The 15040-nt window shown below is 32.6% G+C and overlaps 1 protein-coding gene across 1 annotated transcript; it reads left to right on the plus strand.

Annotated features, from left to right (window-relative positions):
• The first annotated feature begins 7383 nt into the window (after positions 1-7383).
• On the plus strand, positions 7384-14318 carry LOC107888511 (uncharacterized). The gene is made up of 6 exons (XM_041077574.1): positions 7384-7678; positions 8016-8108; positions 8195-8453; positions 12624-12738; positions 13298-13465; positions 14096-14318. The coding sequence occupies exons 1-6, from the start codon at positions 7583-7585 to the stop codon at positions 14130-14132; spliced, it is 768 nt and encodes a 255-aa protein (XP_040933508.1). The 5' UTR covers positions 7384-7582; the 3' UTR covers positions 14133-14318.
• The last annotated feature ends 722 nt before the right edge of the window (positions 14319-15040 follow it).

The raw sequence follows: 15040 nt of genomic DNA on the forward strand, positions 1-15040 counted from the left end.
GTGGTGATGTTTCTTGGTTAGAAGGGAGTGGTAGCCCGTGACCAAAGGATAAGTTCAAGTCCAATGGACCAGAAACTCTCTAATAAGTCGCATTGTCAAAGTTTTCCAGTAGATGGCAAACTAACCGGCAAACAATTTTGTGTCATTGGATTGACTGCCAAAACTCGAGGCTCCAACTTGTCCATATGAAAGATTGAAGGGGAAATTGTCATTTGAATGAGCCACTGTAATTTTTTTCGAAATTTTTTTCTCAAACTGAAAGAAATCTATTGGTCAAAAATTTATCCACGCTCATTACACCAATTGTTGAGTAATTTTCCTTTGTGTCTCATTAAATAAGACAATTGAATATTTATATGCATGGTTACTATTCATGAAATTAACGTGCTTAGTAGATTTTATACATGCTGGACACGTGTATTGTTCTAGGTTGCCTGCTGGATTCTTCAGCCCCCCACATACGAACTCATTGGGTATATGTGAATTGGGACCACAAACTCCCCTTGCAAGCACACATTGGCATGTGCGAGCTGAGACCGTAAGCTCCCCTTATGAGCACTCCTTGGCATGTGCGAGCTGAGACCGCGAGCTCCCCTTGCTGACTTCTCACTAAAAGGCTTGCACGCATCCATCTGATAGGGCTTAGTTGGGCCGCAGGTAGACGACCCAAACCTTATCTAATTTTCAGGTTAGTGATCATAAGTACATAACATAAAGTGTTCGCTAAATTATTAGTTTCGTTCTATTTTGATCGTTGAACTTTTTTTATTTAATCATTAAACTTTTTAAAATTAAATATTTTTATGACTAAATTTTAATCTGTGTTTGAATTTTGATGGATTTATTAATGTGAATTTTCTAATCTTCCAACTAATTACTTAAAATTCCACCTGTGTAATAATAATTTAAGGTCATTAAATTAAAAAAATTAAGTGGCTTAAAAGTTAACCCTTCTTTTATGCATTATTTTTAAATTTCTCAACATTCCAACTGATTTCTCAAACATAGCTGTTATTTTAATTATTCAAATTTATTATATATATTTCACGAAATTGGACACATCTACTACAACACATTTTACGATTTTATTTTATTCAACCATAAGTAAATATAATATTGATTCAGAAAATATTTTTAAAATACACATACCAACCATGAAAGGTTAAAAAAAATTTTAATAAGTTCTTATTAATAATATTAACTTCGCATAATTTTAATTGAGAAAATATCCTTAATATGATAGAGTTATATTCGCTCATAATTTTAAAAATCTTACAACTTCATGTACATCCAATCACAACGAGCTTCGGACAGAATTATCATATTTCAATTTTCATATCTTTCTTTTAAATTATTCCATAATTGAAGTGGATATTTCACAGTCAAATATTTTACTTTCAACCCTCTATGAGAATGATAACAAAGGAAGATCATGACAAATGATCACAATCAATTCAATTTTAATATAAGATATGCCACAATTATCATTCTAACATGCATATTTACAAAATTTGGGACATTATAGTTTATATAGATGATATAATAGGATTTAAATATATATCAACCAATAAATTAAAGAAATCAAAAAATCCAATCTGCCATAAGATTATATATGGGTCAAGATTTGCAACCACATTTGGCAAGTAACATATGTCACAACAAATTCAAATAATAAAAAGTAATGATAATTACTATACAAAATAAAAATTGCATGGATATTAAACTTTATACTATTTTTTTTACCAATCAAATTTAATATTACAAATTAAAGTTTCAACCCAATATAAATAAAAAAAAAGGAAAGTTCAATTTTAATATTAATTCAATAGTCAAATCTTTACTCATCCAAATGCCATGCAAAATAATTGAATTTTTCTCTATTTCTATCAAAATCAAAATAGGAAAATATTTATAACAATAATGATTCATATCAAATATAATTAAAAAAATTGAAGGAAGAAGCATAAACACATACTAGGTATAGCGTAATTAGATATATTTGTGTAACAATTTTTTTTTAAGAAAGTGATCCCTTTGAATGGATAAAATCTTGTATTGTTTGCAAATGGTGCAAGTTTGAATCTTGCTTTTAGCAATTGGAGATTTAGTTTCTTCTCTTTAACCGTGATTGGTTTTATATATTTCTTTATGTGTCAAACTTAGAAATCTTAGAGTCGTCAAGTAGTTAAAGGAGAAAGCTTAGAAGAGATTAGGAGAAATCTTGGAGTACGCAAGTTTAGGAGAGATTTTTTTTTTCAGAAATTTTATGTGCAATTATCAATAACTTGGGAAGAAAAAATGTAAAACCCTCAACCTAATTTGATTCGCTGGATCCGAATTTTAGGTGTTACTACAAATAATACATAATCAAATATACAATACTCTAACAAACCACCACAATTTACAAACAAGCCTAGTTTAAAATTACAATCTAGAACTAAATTTCAACAGAACAAATAAAGTATTTAAACATATAATTATACAAAATTAATCGAGACTGACACAACTATTTTACATTTATAACTCGATATATTAACTCCTTTTTTAAACACCAAAAGAACAGCACTGCATGCATAATATTCCAATGCGCCCCATCTTCGGCGTACTCTTGGCATCATTCCTTCAGGCGTGTACCCAACAATAATACATGAAACATGAAGATAGAAATTGATAAGTTCTAAGGAACTTTGTGAGAAATGACATCGTTTACCTTAGTTAATACTCATACATATGCTAGTTGTTAGTTGTTTATGGCGATCTTGTTCTCAGTCATGTGGTTTTACTTCTGAAAAATACGTTCCCTAAACTCACTCCTTTATATACACGTTAACTACCCTACCTTGATCTGTTCCCGATTCTATTCTTTATCAACCTCAATCCTCAGATATTTCTTCAACTCTCATCATTCATAAATCTACACAAATATCATTCAAAAACGTATACATATCGATTATCACCTCACACGTATTCTTAATCCAGAACTAATATTTCTAAACACAATTCTTAGGCGAACACATACTCAGTTGGCAAAATCACAATACAACTTATCTATCATAGTTTACCCAATCAATAACAATCTAGCCCCACATTATTTCCTGCTTATACTAACATAGTACAAATAGAATTGGCAGATAACTTCTTCGAACATACAAATTCGAAATTTTGTTTAAAACATCTATTCAATACTAACCCATTACCTCTCAGTATCTCATCAAATCATTATTGTTAATCATATCTTAACCTTGTATAGTACTTTCCATACAGCTAATAGATACATTATACCATACTGATTTTACTAAGCACTTTATAGAAATATATTGAATTCTCCATATAGCTTTGTACAGAACACGCCACAAGGGCAATCTATTACAATACGCCACAAAGGCAATCCAAAACTGTTGTGTTTGCTATATGGATTTGCTTAAACTCACATTGCATAAGGTTTGCCCATCATCACCTCGGGACACGCAGAGAACCCCTTTTTGTAAATGTCGTTCAATAGTTCTTTTCCATAGGGTGTCATGACCATGGACTTTTTCTTCAAAATTTTATATCAAAGTTTGTGTTTACTGTCCCAACAAACTTCATCAGTTACCACTGCAGTGACTCGATTCACATTACCAACCCCTCAAACTCACACTTCCTAGACTCAGCATTTCGTATCACTCAACATACATCTAATAGACCTCACATTAAAGCAGACTAACTTATTTTCTTAACAAGAACATTATTCTTCACATGCATCTATCAAATCAACAAAGGCTCATCACCCAATATACATTTCAAGCATGCACACATATAGATATACTTCGGTGACCCGACCATTCATACACAATTCATCACATTTTTGGACTCACCAAATCCCATAACTATTACACGTACTATCTTTAGTAGTCATTCATGTACTCAACAAATTCCAACATAACTTTATTCCTATAATCGTATAAGTATCATATTTATACTATACTATCCATGATTTTCAATTCATAGTTTAATCTCTTTCATGTAGATATACTTTAGTATGAACAATATACATGAAAAAGTCAAAGTAGAAACTCATCTAATAACTCACCTAAAGCAGCTTGAATTCAAGATCCAAACATCCATCAAGATACAGTAGCATCCACTGCTTACAGAATATAGTGACATCATTAAAACTCATTCGTAAATGAAGTATCATCAACTCAAACACTGACAACCCTCATGCAAAACCTTATATTTACATCTTATTGTTCATGCACCTCTTTCAAACTTACTCTTTTAGAGTTTAACATGCAGGATTATAAAATAACCACTGATTAGATCCAAGTCCTTATATTTTCGTTTACATGGGAAGAAATAGTGTTGAATTGTAGTAGAGAAACTAGAGAATAGCATAATCAGGAAGAAAAAAAACTCCTCTCAAAAACTCTTCCACATACATAAATAACCTTAACTCTCTTACTGTAATTTGACAAGTGTCACTTGAATTCAAAGTTTGTCCTACTTAATGGTCTATAGATTCTGAGAAAAACATTAATGAGAATCCAAAATAATAAATATCATGTTAGTCGATCAAATTGATTCCTAATCAAAATACTTACAACGTAACTAGCAAAGTAACTCAGACAAACATGGCGTACAATACCCTTGGCGTTATCTCAATCATAATTGTCTCATTACACTTACCAAAAATCTTCATGTTTACATAACAACGCGTTCTGATATAAGTCTCTACTTTCAACCTTGACGACTACTATACGCCCTTTCTATATATCAATTGAAACAATTGAACGGATAACACTTCGCCAAACAAATTATTTGATACATCACAAAAAAAACATAGAATCCGCTTAATCTGAGGTGTTACAAGAAAACTTAGAAGTGAATCATATTGATAAGGTGTTATAAAATAAAAAATAAGAGAAATAGGAGAACAAAAGAGAAGTAATTATTTTATTCATCAATAGAAATATTTATAATATTTTTCCAAAATCTATATTTATAGACATAAGAAATATAAATAAAATAAAATTATATATTAGATTATTAAAATAAATTAAACTTCTTATTTTAATTTAAATCCACTTTATAATAAAATATTTATAACAATTTCAATATTAAATAATAATATGAAATTTTAATTGTTACTCAATGAGAACCATAAACTAAGAAACTGAATTTTTTTTTTATTTTTTGTTTAATAAGAATAATCAAATATTATCATTTGTTAATAATTTAAGTTATACTATCAAATTAAAGGAAATTATAGTAAAAAAAAAAACAAAAGACAAAAGAAAATATAAGACACGAGATGAGAGAATAGTTTTTCTTTCTCTTGGTTCATTTACGAGTTCCTTACATGACTTTTTTTTTTTTTATAAACACTTTTTTATAAACATTCTAACATAAAGTCCCACAAGTTATTAAATTAATGAGATAATAATTGTTTTTATGTAAAGAAAAGGCTTAAATGAAAATTGTCGTTTTAAATTAATCTGTTTTAGTTAGAAAAACTTTTAGCCAATCAAATTATGACATTAGTCAAAAAGATTGAAAATAATATTTTTTATTTTCCTTCTCTCGCTTTTCACCTCTTTTTTTTTCTTTTTCTCGCTATATTTTATATTTTCTCAAGTAAATTACACCATTGATCCCTCTAAAATAGCATTGTTCCTATTTTGATCACTCTAATTAAGATAATTGCTCTAATTGATCACTACCGTTAAAAACTATGTTAATTCATAGATGCATTGTTGACATGACACTTTTTTTTTTTACTTTTAACTAAAATTAGGGACTTTATATTAGTCCAAAATACTTTTTTGGTTTATTTACAACATAAGAACCACCAATCCTTGTCATTGCCCAATGCTCACCATAAAAGCCACCTATTCTCATCCCAAAATAAACTTAAATAATTAAAATATCTATTTTATACAAATTGAGATTCGCTATTCTCAACACTTTGACTCCCAATTTCCCACATTTTTGCTTAAAACTCGAGTTCCCAACTCTAAGTCCCCTAAAGGAGAAGACAATGACTGGTATTTGGTGTTGATGATTATTTGAATTATCAGTTCCATTCAACCCAAGCTCAGCTACATCAGAAGCTAAAAGAAGTGCCAAAGCACTTCCCATACTATGACTAGCCAAAGTTATACTCAATTCCTCACCTTTATACTTGTTTAATAGTCTGGAAGCCTCAGATAAGAGTTGTTGTTGACAACGTTCGAACCCAAACCTGCTTTCAGCTTCTTCATGTGTGCATAACTTTCACTTCGAGCCTCGGGTTGTGCGGGTCGACTCGTGCAAACGTGAGTGAGCTCATGAAATTGGCAACCCATTCATGGTTGGTAACCGTGCCTCGAAACATGATCAACAAATATCCCTTCTCCCGAGCCTTTTTTTCAGCTTCATCTGATGAAACCGTGAGACATCCAACCGCAAGAAGCATCGTTTTGGATGGGGATATTAGCCTAAGACTTAGTTTAGTATTATTTCTCAAAAAGTTAAAATTTTTTACTTTTACTTTTGACTAAAAAAAATTTTAAAAAATATTTTTTTGTCTGTACTTTTAAAAAATTTAAAAGCATTTTATCTAACAGTATTTTTATCTTAAAAATATTTTTTGTCACAGAAATAAATTTTAGAAGCAATATTAATCCGACACTAAACGTATTAGCCCACTTCATAGCTTCAGATTTCCATCCCAACCTCCTTCCACATACTCTTTTTCTGTACTTGCAGTTCAAGCATCTTTTGGAGCTTGAATCCATTTCAAAGTATTGGATAGTGTTACAGTGGGTATTATGCAATGATGAGATTAAGTGGTTTTTAGGTTATCAAACTAATAAAAATTAAACTAAAATGCTTAATATCCATCTAACATCTAACACTACAATCTTGAATTTTGTTGATAAATGGAGATTTGAAGACACTGACACATTTTTAAAGTGGAAAAAGAGTGAGAGAAATGGGATAACTTGGTTGGCTAAAGATTTCTTTTAATTAATTCAAAAAATATTACATAATCATGGTTTAGCAGCTAAAGAAAAGTGCAATTTTTCATTCAAGCCCAATGAAAACTTATTTCATTTATTTAATTGGAAAATTGTCAACATCCTCATTTGTATCAAAATATTATTACAACCTATAAAATATAAAACACAAATGTTGATATTCACTTTATTTTTTTATTTGATTTTATATATTATATATCATATTTAAATTTGATATAATTATATATAAAACTTTAATTTTAATTAAATTATATACATATTTATTTAATATTAGATTAATTTTTATATAATATATCAAAATAAACTAATTTGATAAGTAATTTATAAAAATTGAATTAAATTATAAAATTATAAAAAAAATGAAAGTTGAATTTCATTTAGATTTTATTGTGAATGAGAAATATCTGAGACTGATATTTGTATCTCATTTGTTAGATATTTGAATGAACAATGTCCCATCACCCAAAACAAAATATCTTTTTTCACTCAGATATTTGATTACTCACAGCTTAAAAATCGTCATCATTTGTAGAGAAACTGCAAAGCCATATCACCTCCATCTTTGAAAACAAGAAACGAAAATGGAAAGCGAAACAGCAAGACGCAGAATCAGCAACATTGCATCCCATTTTTCACCCTGTGATGATACTTTATCTGTTGCTCACCTTCTTCCCATGGTACTCTTTTTCATTTCCCAGTTATTGTCATCTCTGCATGTTTTTACTCCTTTTCCTATACTGAGTAGGGTTTAATATGTTACTTCTTCTTTTACAAGAACTAAACATGGTTCTTAGATGAAACTTGGTTGTAAGGCTCTACCTTGTGATGAATTTAGAGTTGACTTGATTCATATTTATTTCATCTTGGAAATATTTGAGACAGAAACCTTCATGCTTTTCCTATAGAAAAAGGTTTTTTTTTTTTGTTTTGTATGATTTCTGTTTAATTTTGCATCTCTTTCCTTTCTTGTTGTTGAATGGTGTTACAAAGTTAATTGAATTTTGCTGGGTACAGAACTGTAGTGGGAGATGTGATAATAGAATGTACTTTGCACGTCAAGGTTCAGCATATCAAGCTTACTTCATGAGACAAGTTTCAAGACCAGAGGTACTCACCTTTACCTTTGCAATAAATTGCTCCTTCTGTAATTTAGCTGCAACTCACTCAACCATTCTATGTTGGTTTGCCCCCAGAGAACTGCTTCTCAGTGTTCTGCACCTCCCAAATCCGTTCCCACTCCATTGGAGAGTTTTAATGCTATTGAAGCACCATTATTTTCTAGACCTACAATGATGGATTCAAACTTGTCAAATTTAGCAAAATTAGAACCTCTGGGACTAGATTGGAGATTATCCACGCCTGACCCTCCTAAGTTTGCTAGACCAAATAAAAATACAAGTGAAAAGATGCCATTGCAATCTAAGAAGAATACATGTTGGTCCAAATCTAATGGTAAGTCAATTTAGTTCCTGAACAAGATGTATTTGTTTCTATGCATTTAGTCTTACCTTGTTGATTTCAGTATATAGTTCTTACGTGTCAAGTTCCTAAAAATAAGCAAATTGTCTAGGCTAGATGGATTTCACAACGCTAAAAGTACTTTTTCTATTAAAAATTTCATCTATTTGTAGAAATGGATAGAAATTTTAACAAAAGAATCAGTTTGCTCTCTAGGACTAATTTGCTCATTTTTTGAGTAAAGGGGGCAAAATGTAATCCGACTCTTACTACAAGAGCTTCCATGGTACTTTTACCATTTCATAACCTAATGAGTGGTTGAATACTTAGCGATGCAATATTCGATCTGAATGTTGCGGAAGCGACGATAATATTAATAACAATATTATCAGAAATATTTAGATAATTATTATGCCAACAATTATACTAAGAAAATTCCCAGTTAAATTGGAGGGGTCACAATGGTCCCGCTTAAAACCCAACAACTAGACAGAACTCACTTAGATATTTATAGCAATAATAACTAAATAAATATAACCAACATAAAGCTATTAAATAAAAGCAAACAAATAAGAAATAAAATACCAGAGTTTTAACGAGGTTCGGCCAATTTAGCTTACGTCCTCGGACACTACCAAATTAATATTTCCTCTAGAAATATTACAAAGGAGAAGATTTTGGGATGATACAACCAAAGGGGGAGGGGTTCTATATATAACAAACCAAACCCCCTCCCTTTCTATCTTTTCCTAATGTGGGATATTGCCAATATTCAACAAATCTCCACCTTGGCGATATTCCACATCTTCGAACATCTTCTCATAACACTAACTTCAATAGTGTCTTCAAATTTGCAACCAATCGCCTTCTTCCCTTTTGGTAGTTGTGCCAGCTTCCACGTCTTGTTTTTCTCTAGAGATTGCATTTCCTCTTCCATTGCACCTAACCATCTATTATTCTCTAAACTCTGAATGGCTTCGGTGTAAGTGGATGGAATATTATCAACAACTGGAAGTGCATAAGCTACCATGTCAGTGAAACGAGCTGGTTTCTGAATTTCTCGTCTCTGCCTTCTGACTGCAATTGGCTCTGATTGCTGTTGAGGTTCTTGGGTAGAAACCTCTTCCTCATCTGACTCTGCATCTGCCAATGAAGAATCACTAGTGGTACCTTTTGCTGGAATTACCACACTCTGCTCAAACTCCACCTGCTGCGGAGTACACTCCACCTGCTGCGAAGTACTACTCACTCCTTCTGGATTTACCTTATTCAACATGGCAGATTCATGAAAGGTAACATCCCTACTGATTATCGTCTTCTTTGCCTCTAGACACCACAAACGATATCCCTTAACACCAGCATTGAAGCCCATGAATAGAGCCTTCTTTGCTCTTGGATCTAACTTTGATTCTTTCACATGACAATATGCAATAGAACCAAAAATGCGCAAGGTGTCATAATCAGTAGCAGGTTTTCCATACCATTTCTCCAAAGGAGTCTTGCCATTTATAGCAGATGATGGCAAATGATTGATGAGATGTTGAGCGTACATCACAGCCTCAGCCCAAAACTTTCTATCTAATCCAGCATTAGATAACATACATCGAACTTTCTCCACAAGCGTTCGATTCATACGCTCTGCCACCCCATTCTGTTGCGGTGTTCCACCTACGGTGAAGTGCCTTACTATGCCACAATCTTGGCATATCTTCAGGAAAGGATCGCTTTTATATTCTCCACCGTTGTCTGATCGGAGAACCTTAATCTTCCTTCCTGTCTGATTTTCAACTTTAGTTTTCCACTTAAGGAAAACTTCAAACACCTCATCTTTGTTCTTCATAGGAAACACCCAAACTCGTCTGGAAAAATCATCAATAAAGGTGACAAAATAACGTCTTCCTCCAAGTGATGGAGTCTTGGACGGTCCCCATACATCAGAATGCACATAATCCAGAATACCTTTAGTATTGTGAATCCCAGTGCCAAATTTCACCCTTCGTTGTTTTCCCAGAACACAATGCTCGCAAAATTCAAGTTTGCAAGTCTTTGTACCTTTCAATAATCCTTGCTTGGCTAGAGTTTGCAAGGATTTTTCACCAGCATGGCCCAAACGCATATGCCACAGCTGTGTTGCCTCAGCGTCCTTCTTGGTACTCGAAATTGCTGCTGCTGTTGTCCCGACCACTGTACTACCTTGGTAGTAATACAGATTGTTCTTTCTTATGCCTTTCAACATCACCAATGCTCCTGAAGTTGCTTTAAGAACTCCATCTCGTATTGTCACAACTAGGCCTTTAGATTCTAACGACCCCAAAGAGATGAGATTCTTCTTCAACTTTGGGACATATCGTACATCCCGCAAAATTCTAGTAGATCCATCATGACTCCTCAGTTTAATTGAACCTATCCCGGCTATTTTACACGTGTTATCATTACCCATGTAAACAACCCCTTCATCTAGTTTTTGAAATTCAAAGAACCATTCCCGAATGGGACACATATGATAGGAACAACCAGAATCCATGATCCACTCATCTGCATATAATGTTGAAGATGTCATACTAAGAGAAAAGTCTGACTCTGCTTCACTATTGCATTCTGCAACATTTGCATCTTGCGGAGTCTTCCCTTTTTTCTTCAATTTTGGACAATCTTTCTTCCAATGTCCTTTTTCTTTGCAAAAAAAACATTCATCTTTGGCAACAGCTCGACCTTTGGACTTTCTTCTCTTCCCCTTAGACTGACTTTGCTGACGACCTCTTGTTACCAATGCTTCCACTGCTGCTTCACCTGAACCTTTCAACTTATCCTTTCGGCGTAGTTCATAGCTATACAATGCAGCAGTTACTTCATTGAAAGTTACTTCCGATTTTCCATGAAGTAGAGTAGTTTCAAGGTACTCAAACTCCTCAGGAAGCGATCCCAACAACATTAACGCCAAGTCTTCGTCTTCAAAAGTCACATCCAAATTCAACAAATCAGCCACCAGCTGATTAAAATTGGTAATGTGCTCGTTCATCGTGGTACCAGGAACATAATTGAAACGAAACAGTCTTTTCTTCATATGCAACTTATTTTGACTGTTCTTCTTCAAGAATTTCTCCTCCAATGCTTTCCACAATTTACTTGCAGAAGTCTCTTTACTGAATGTATACTTCTGCTCTCTGGAAAGACATGATCGAATTGTACCACATGCCAATCGGTTGATGGTCTTCCATTCTTTATCATCAACCCCTTCTGGTTTTTCTTCCTCAATGGCAATATCTAGACCCTGTTGAAATAGGGCATCTAGAAGCTCACTTTGCCACATGCCAAAATGACCTGTTCCATCAAAAATTTCCACTGCAAATCTCGTATTTGCAGTTCCAATCCTCGGCAAAATGTACGAAGTGGAAGTTGTTGATATGGATGGTTTTTCTTCTGTCATTTTTGCCATAGCTTCTACTTAATAGCCACCAAATGCAGAATACCCACAAGCTTTCGGAAATGTTTCTGATGTGTAAGATCAGACTAAGCTGCAAACACAGAGCATACTACAAACCTTGGCTCGGATACCAATTGTTGCGGAAGCGACGATAATATTAATAACAATATTATCAGAAATATTTAGATAATTATTATGCCAACAATTATACTAAGAAAATTCCCAGTTAAATTGGAGGGGTCACAATGGTCCCGCTTAAAACCCAACAACTAGACAGAACTCACTTAGATATTTATAGCAATAATAACTAAATAAATATAACCAACATAAAGCTATTAAATAAAAGCAAACAAATAAGAAATAAAATACCAGAGTTTTAACGAGGTTCGGCCAATTTAGCTTACGTCCTCGGACACTACCAAATTAATATTTCCTCTAGAAATATTACAAAGGAGAAGATTTTGGGATGATACAACCAAAGGGGGAGGGGTTCTATATATAACAAACCAAACCCCCTCCCTTTCTATCTTTTCCTAATGTGGGATATTGCCAATATTCAACACTGAAAAGGAGTGCACGTAGGTGCAAATTGCAGTACCATGATTTACTTCTAATGACTTTTAAATTGTTATAAAGAAAAGTCAACCATCATCCTTTCTTAGAATGAGAAACATCATATCTCCTTGCCAATATTCGATGGTGAATGAGAATCTGGTCTAATTTTTTTATATTTCATGCAGGCACTAAATGGTCCCCTAAGATGGATGTTGCAGAATCTGGACACAATTATATTATGATGGTTGAAGTTCCGGGTGTCAGCATTGGTGACATTAGAGTGGAGGTTGATGACCAAAAGTAAGGCTAATCTATTCTTACTCTAAGCTCTTCCCATTTCATATATGTGATGAGTCATAAATAGGATATAAATAGCAGTCAAAACGCAATGTTACCATCACTATTTTTTCCGTAAAAGTTGTATGAAGGTTCTTGTATTAAAAGTTAGATTGCATTTTGTCTTTTTTATTCAAAAAATGAGTAAATTAATCCCTGTAAGTTAGATCAAAGAGCAAACTAGACCTTTCTATTAAAAATTTCATTCATTTCTTCTATTAAAAATTGACGTGGCTGATGAAATGGCTAGATAGTTATACTTGATGTGTCACGTGTATCTCGTGCTGACATATAGAGACTAGTTTTTAACAGTAAAAAATAGATGAAATTTTTAGTAGAAGAATCAGTTTGCTCTTTATTCTAATGTACAGGGATTAATTTGTCAATTTTTTAAGTAGAGGGGACAAAATACAATCTGATTTCCAGTACAAAGATTAATATTTGTTGCAAGTGACTGCAATTACCCGCAGAGAACGCAATTGATCTTCACATTTGATGTGATAAGAATTTTGTTTCCCAACAGTTTAACGGTGAGGGGTAAACGCTCTAGCCATTGTTGGAAACTAGCTGCTGATTGCTCTGATGGCTCAATCTCTGCATATCACAAAAGGAAGATATCACAAGGGCCTTACCAGGTTGTGTGGCCACTTCCCGCTAATGTAAACAGGGACAGTGTCTCAGCTGAGTTTCTGTAAGTTCTAAGCATCATGTATCTTGTTTTCTTCTCTGAGTTTTTGCTTTTGCTTTTGAATGTGTCATCTTAACACGTATTTCATCAAACAAAAAGTAACATTTCTTCCTGAGTTATAGCATCTTCACATCTGTTAGAACTTAGGTAATCTACACTCTTAGTGACTCTAAATAGGGGTCAGTTCTTATTTTAGTTGCCTTGATTTTTTTTAATTTGGTCACCCAAGAAAAGAAATTGGGTCACTACTCTGTTATGTGGCAACAAATGCTGATTGTACATTTTCACGTTAGTAACTCTAAAATTAGGGTAAGCTATTCATTAGGTATTTAAAATAAAAGTCGTTCCTGTTTTGATCACTTCAAAACTATATGTGAAAATGCACCGTTAATTTTTCCGTTACCATTTAACGGTGGAGTAACCAAATTAACAAAAAAAAAAGTTTGAAATGACTAAAATACAAACGACCACTACTTAAAGTGACTAATGGAAGGAATGAGGTACATAAAGTGGCACAAAGTTAAAACCAGTTTTTTTGGGGGGGGGGGTGGTTGGCACTCATGTGGTAGCTAAAACACATAGAAATAACAGTTTATACTCATGTTGATGGCTCCATTGATTCTAATGATGCAGAGATGGATTTTTACGTATTGTTATGCCTAAACTTTGAGATCAAACTGGTGGTGGAAGCATTCATGCACATATATGAAGACAAACTTATGTACTATATTGATATAAATGGAGGTAGCCATTAATGTTCGATGCCTACTCTCAGTATCTGTTGCTCTTATTAAATTGTTGGCAAGGACTTTGTAAATCCGTACTAAAATAAAATAGTTCATACGAATTTTGTGAATTTAGAACAAAATTACAAATTCGGAAATTGTTGGATTAGTTTAAAAAGCTATCTTCATTCGATTCCCTTAGAGCATATATGTCAATATGAATGCTATATAGGTGCTACTTCAGTATGAACTATTTAGTATCCTATTTACATTTATTAATAAATTCAACAACAAAACTTCTACTTAACGTAAATAACACAACTTTTGTCTAACATACATTTGATCTTATATAAACATTTGTATTGTAACACCTTTCACCTTTTCTGATATTCGGTATAAATGGAAGATGCCATTGGAATTCGTATGTTGGAAAAATCTTTTCTTTTTTTTTTAAGAAAAGCAAAGAGAGATTAAATTATAAAATGTGTAAATATTTAGGGTTATTTTTTTAGAATCAAGATTAATTTGACATAATTTATAAATGTTGAAGGATAAAGTTATTATTATGTCAATTTTAAAAGCTGTCACTATTAGCCAGTTAGTGATAAAAAAAATAAAATTGAATAATTGGGTGATTATTTTGTAACTTTTTATAGTTGAGTGATAAAAAAGAAATTTATTAATAGTTGAGTTGTCATTTTGTAACTTTTCATAGTTAGGGGATAAAAAAGAAATTTATTAATTTTTGGGTGATTGTTAGTGTAGTTTACCTCAAAAACAAAAAGATTAATACAACTTGTTTTAATTACAACATGACGTTTTTATAATTTTTCTAACCCAGTTGGTGCCCAAT

Source organism: Gossypium hirsutum, chromosome A09 (genome assembly GCF_007990345.1).
Source record: "Gossypium hirsutum isolate 1008001.06 chromosome A09, Gossypium_hirsutum_v2.1, whole genome shotgun sequence".
NCBI lineage: Eukaryota > Viridiplantae > Streptophyta > Magnoliopsida > Malvales > Malvaceae > Gossypium > Gossypium hirsutum.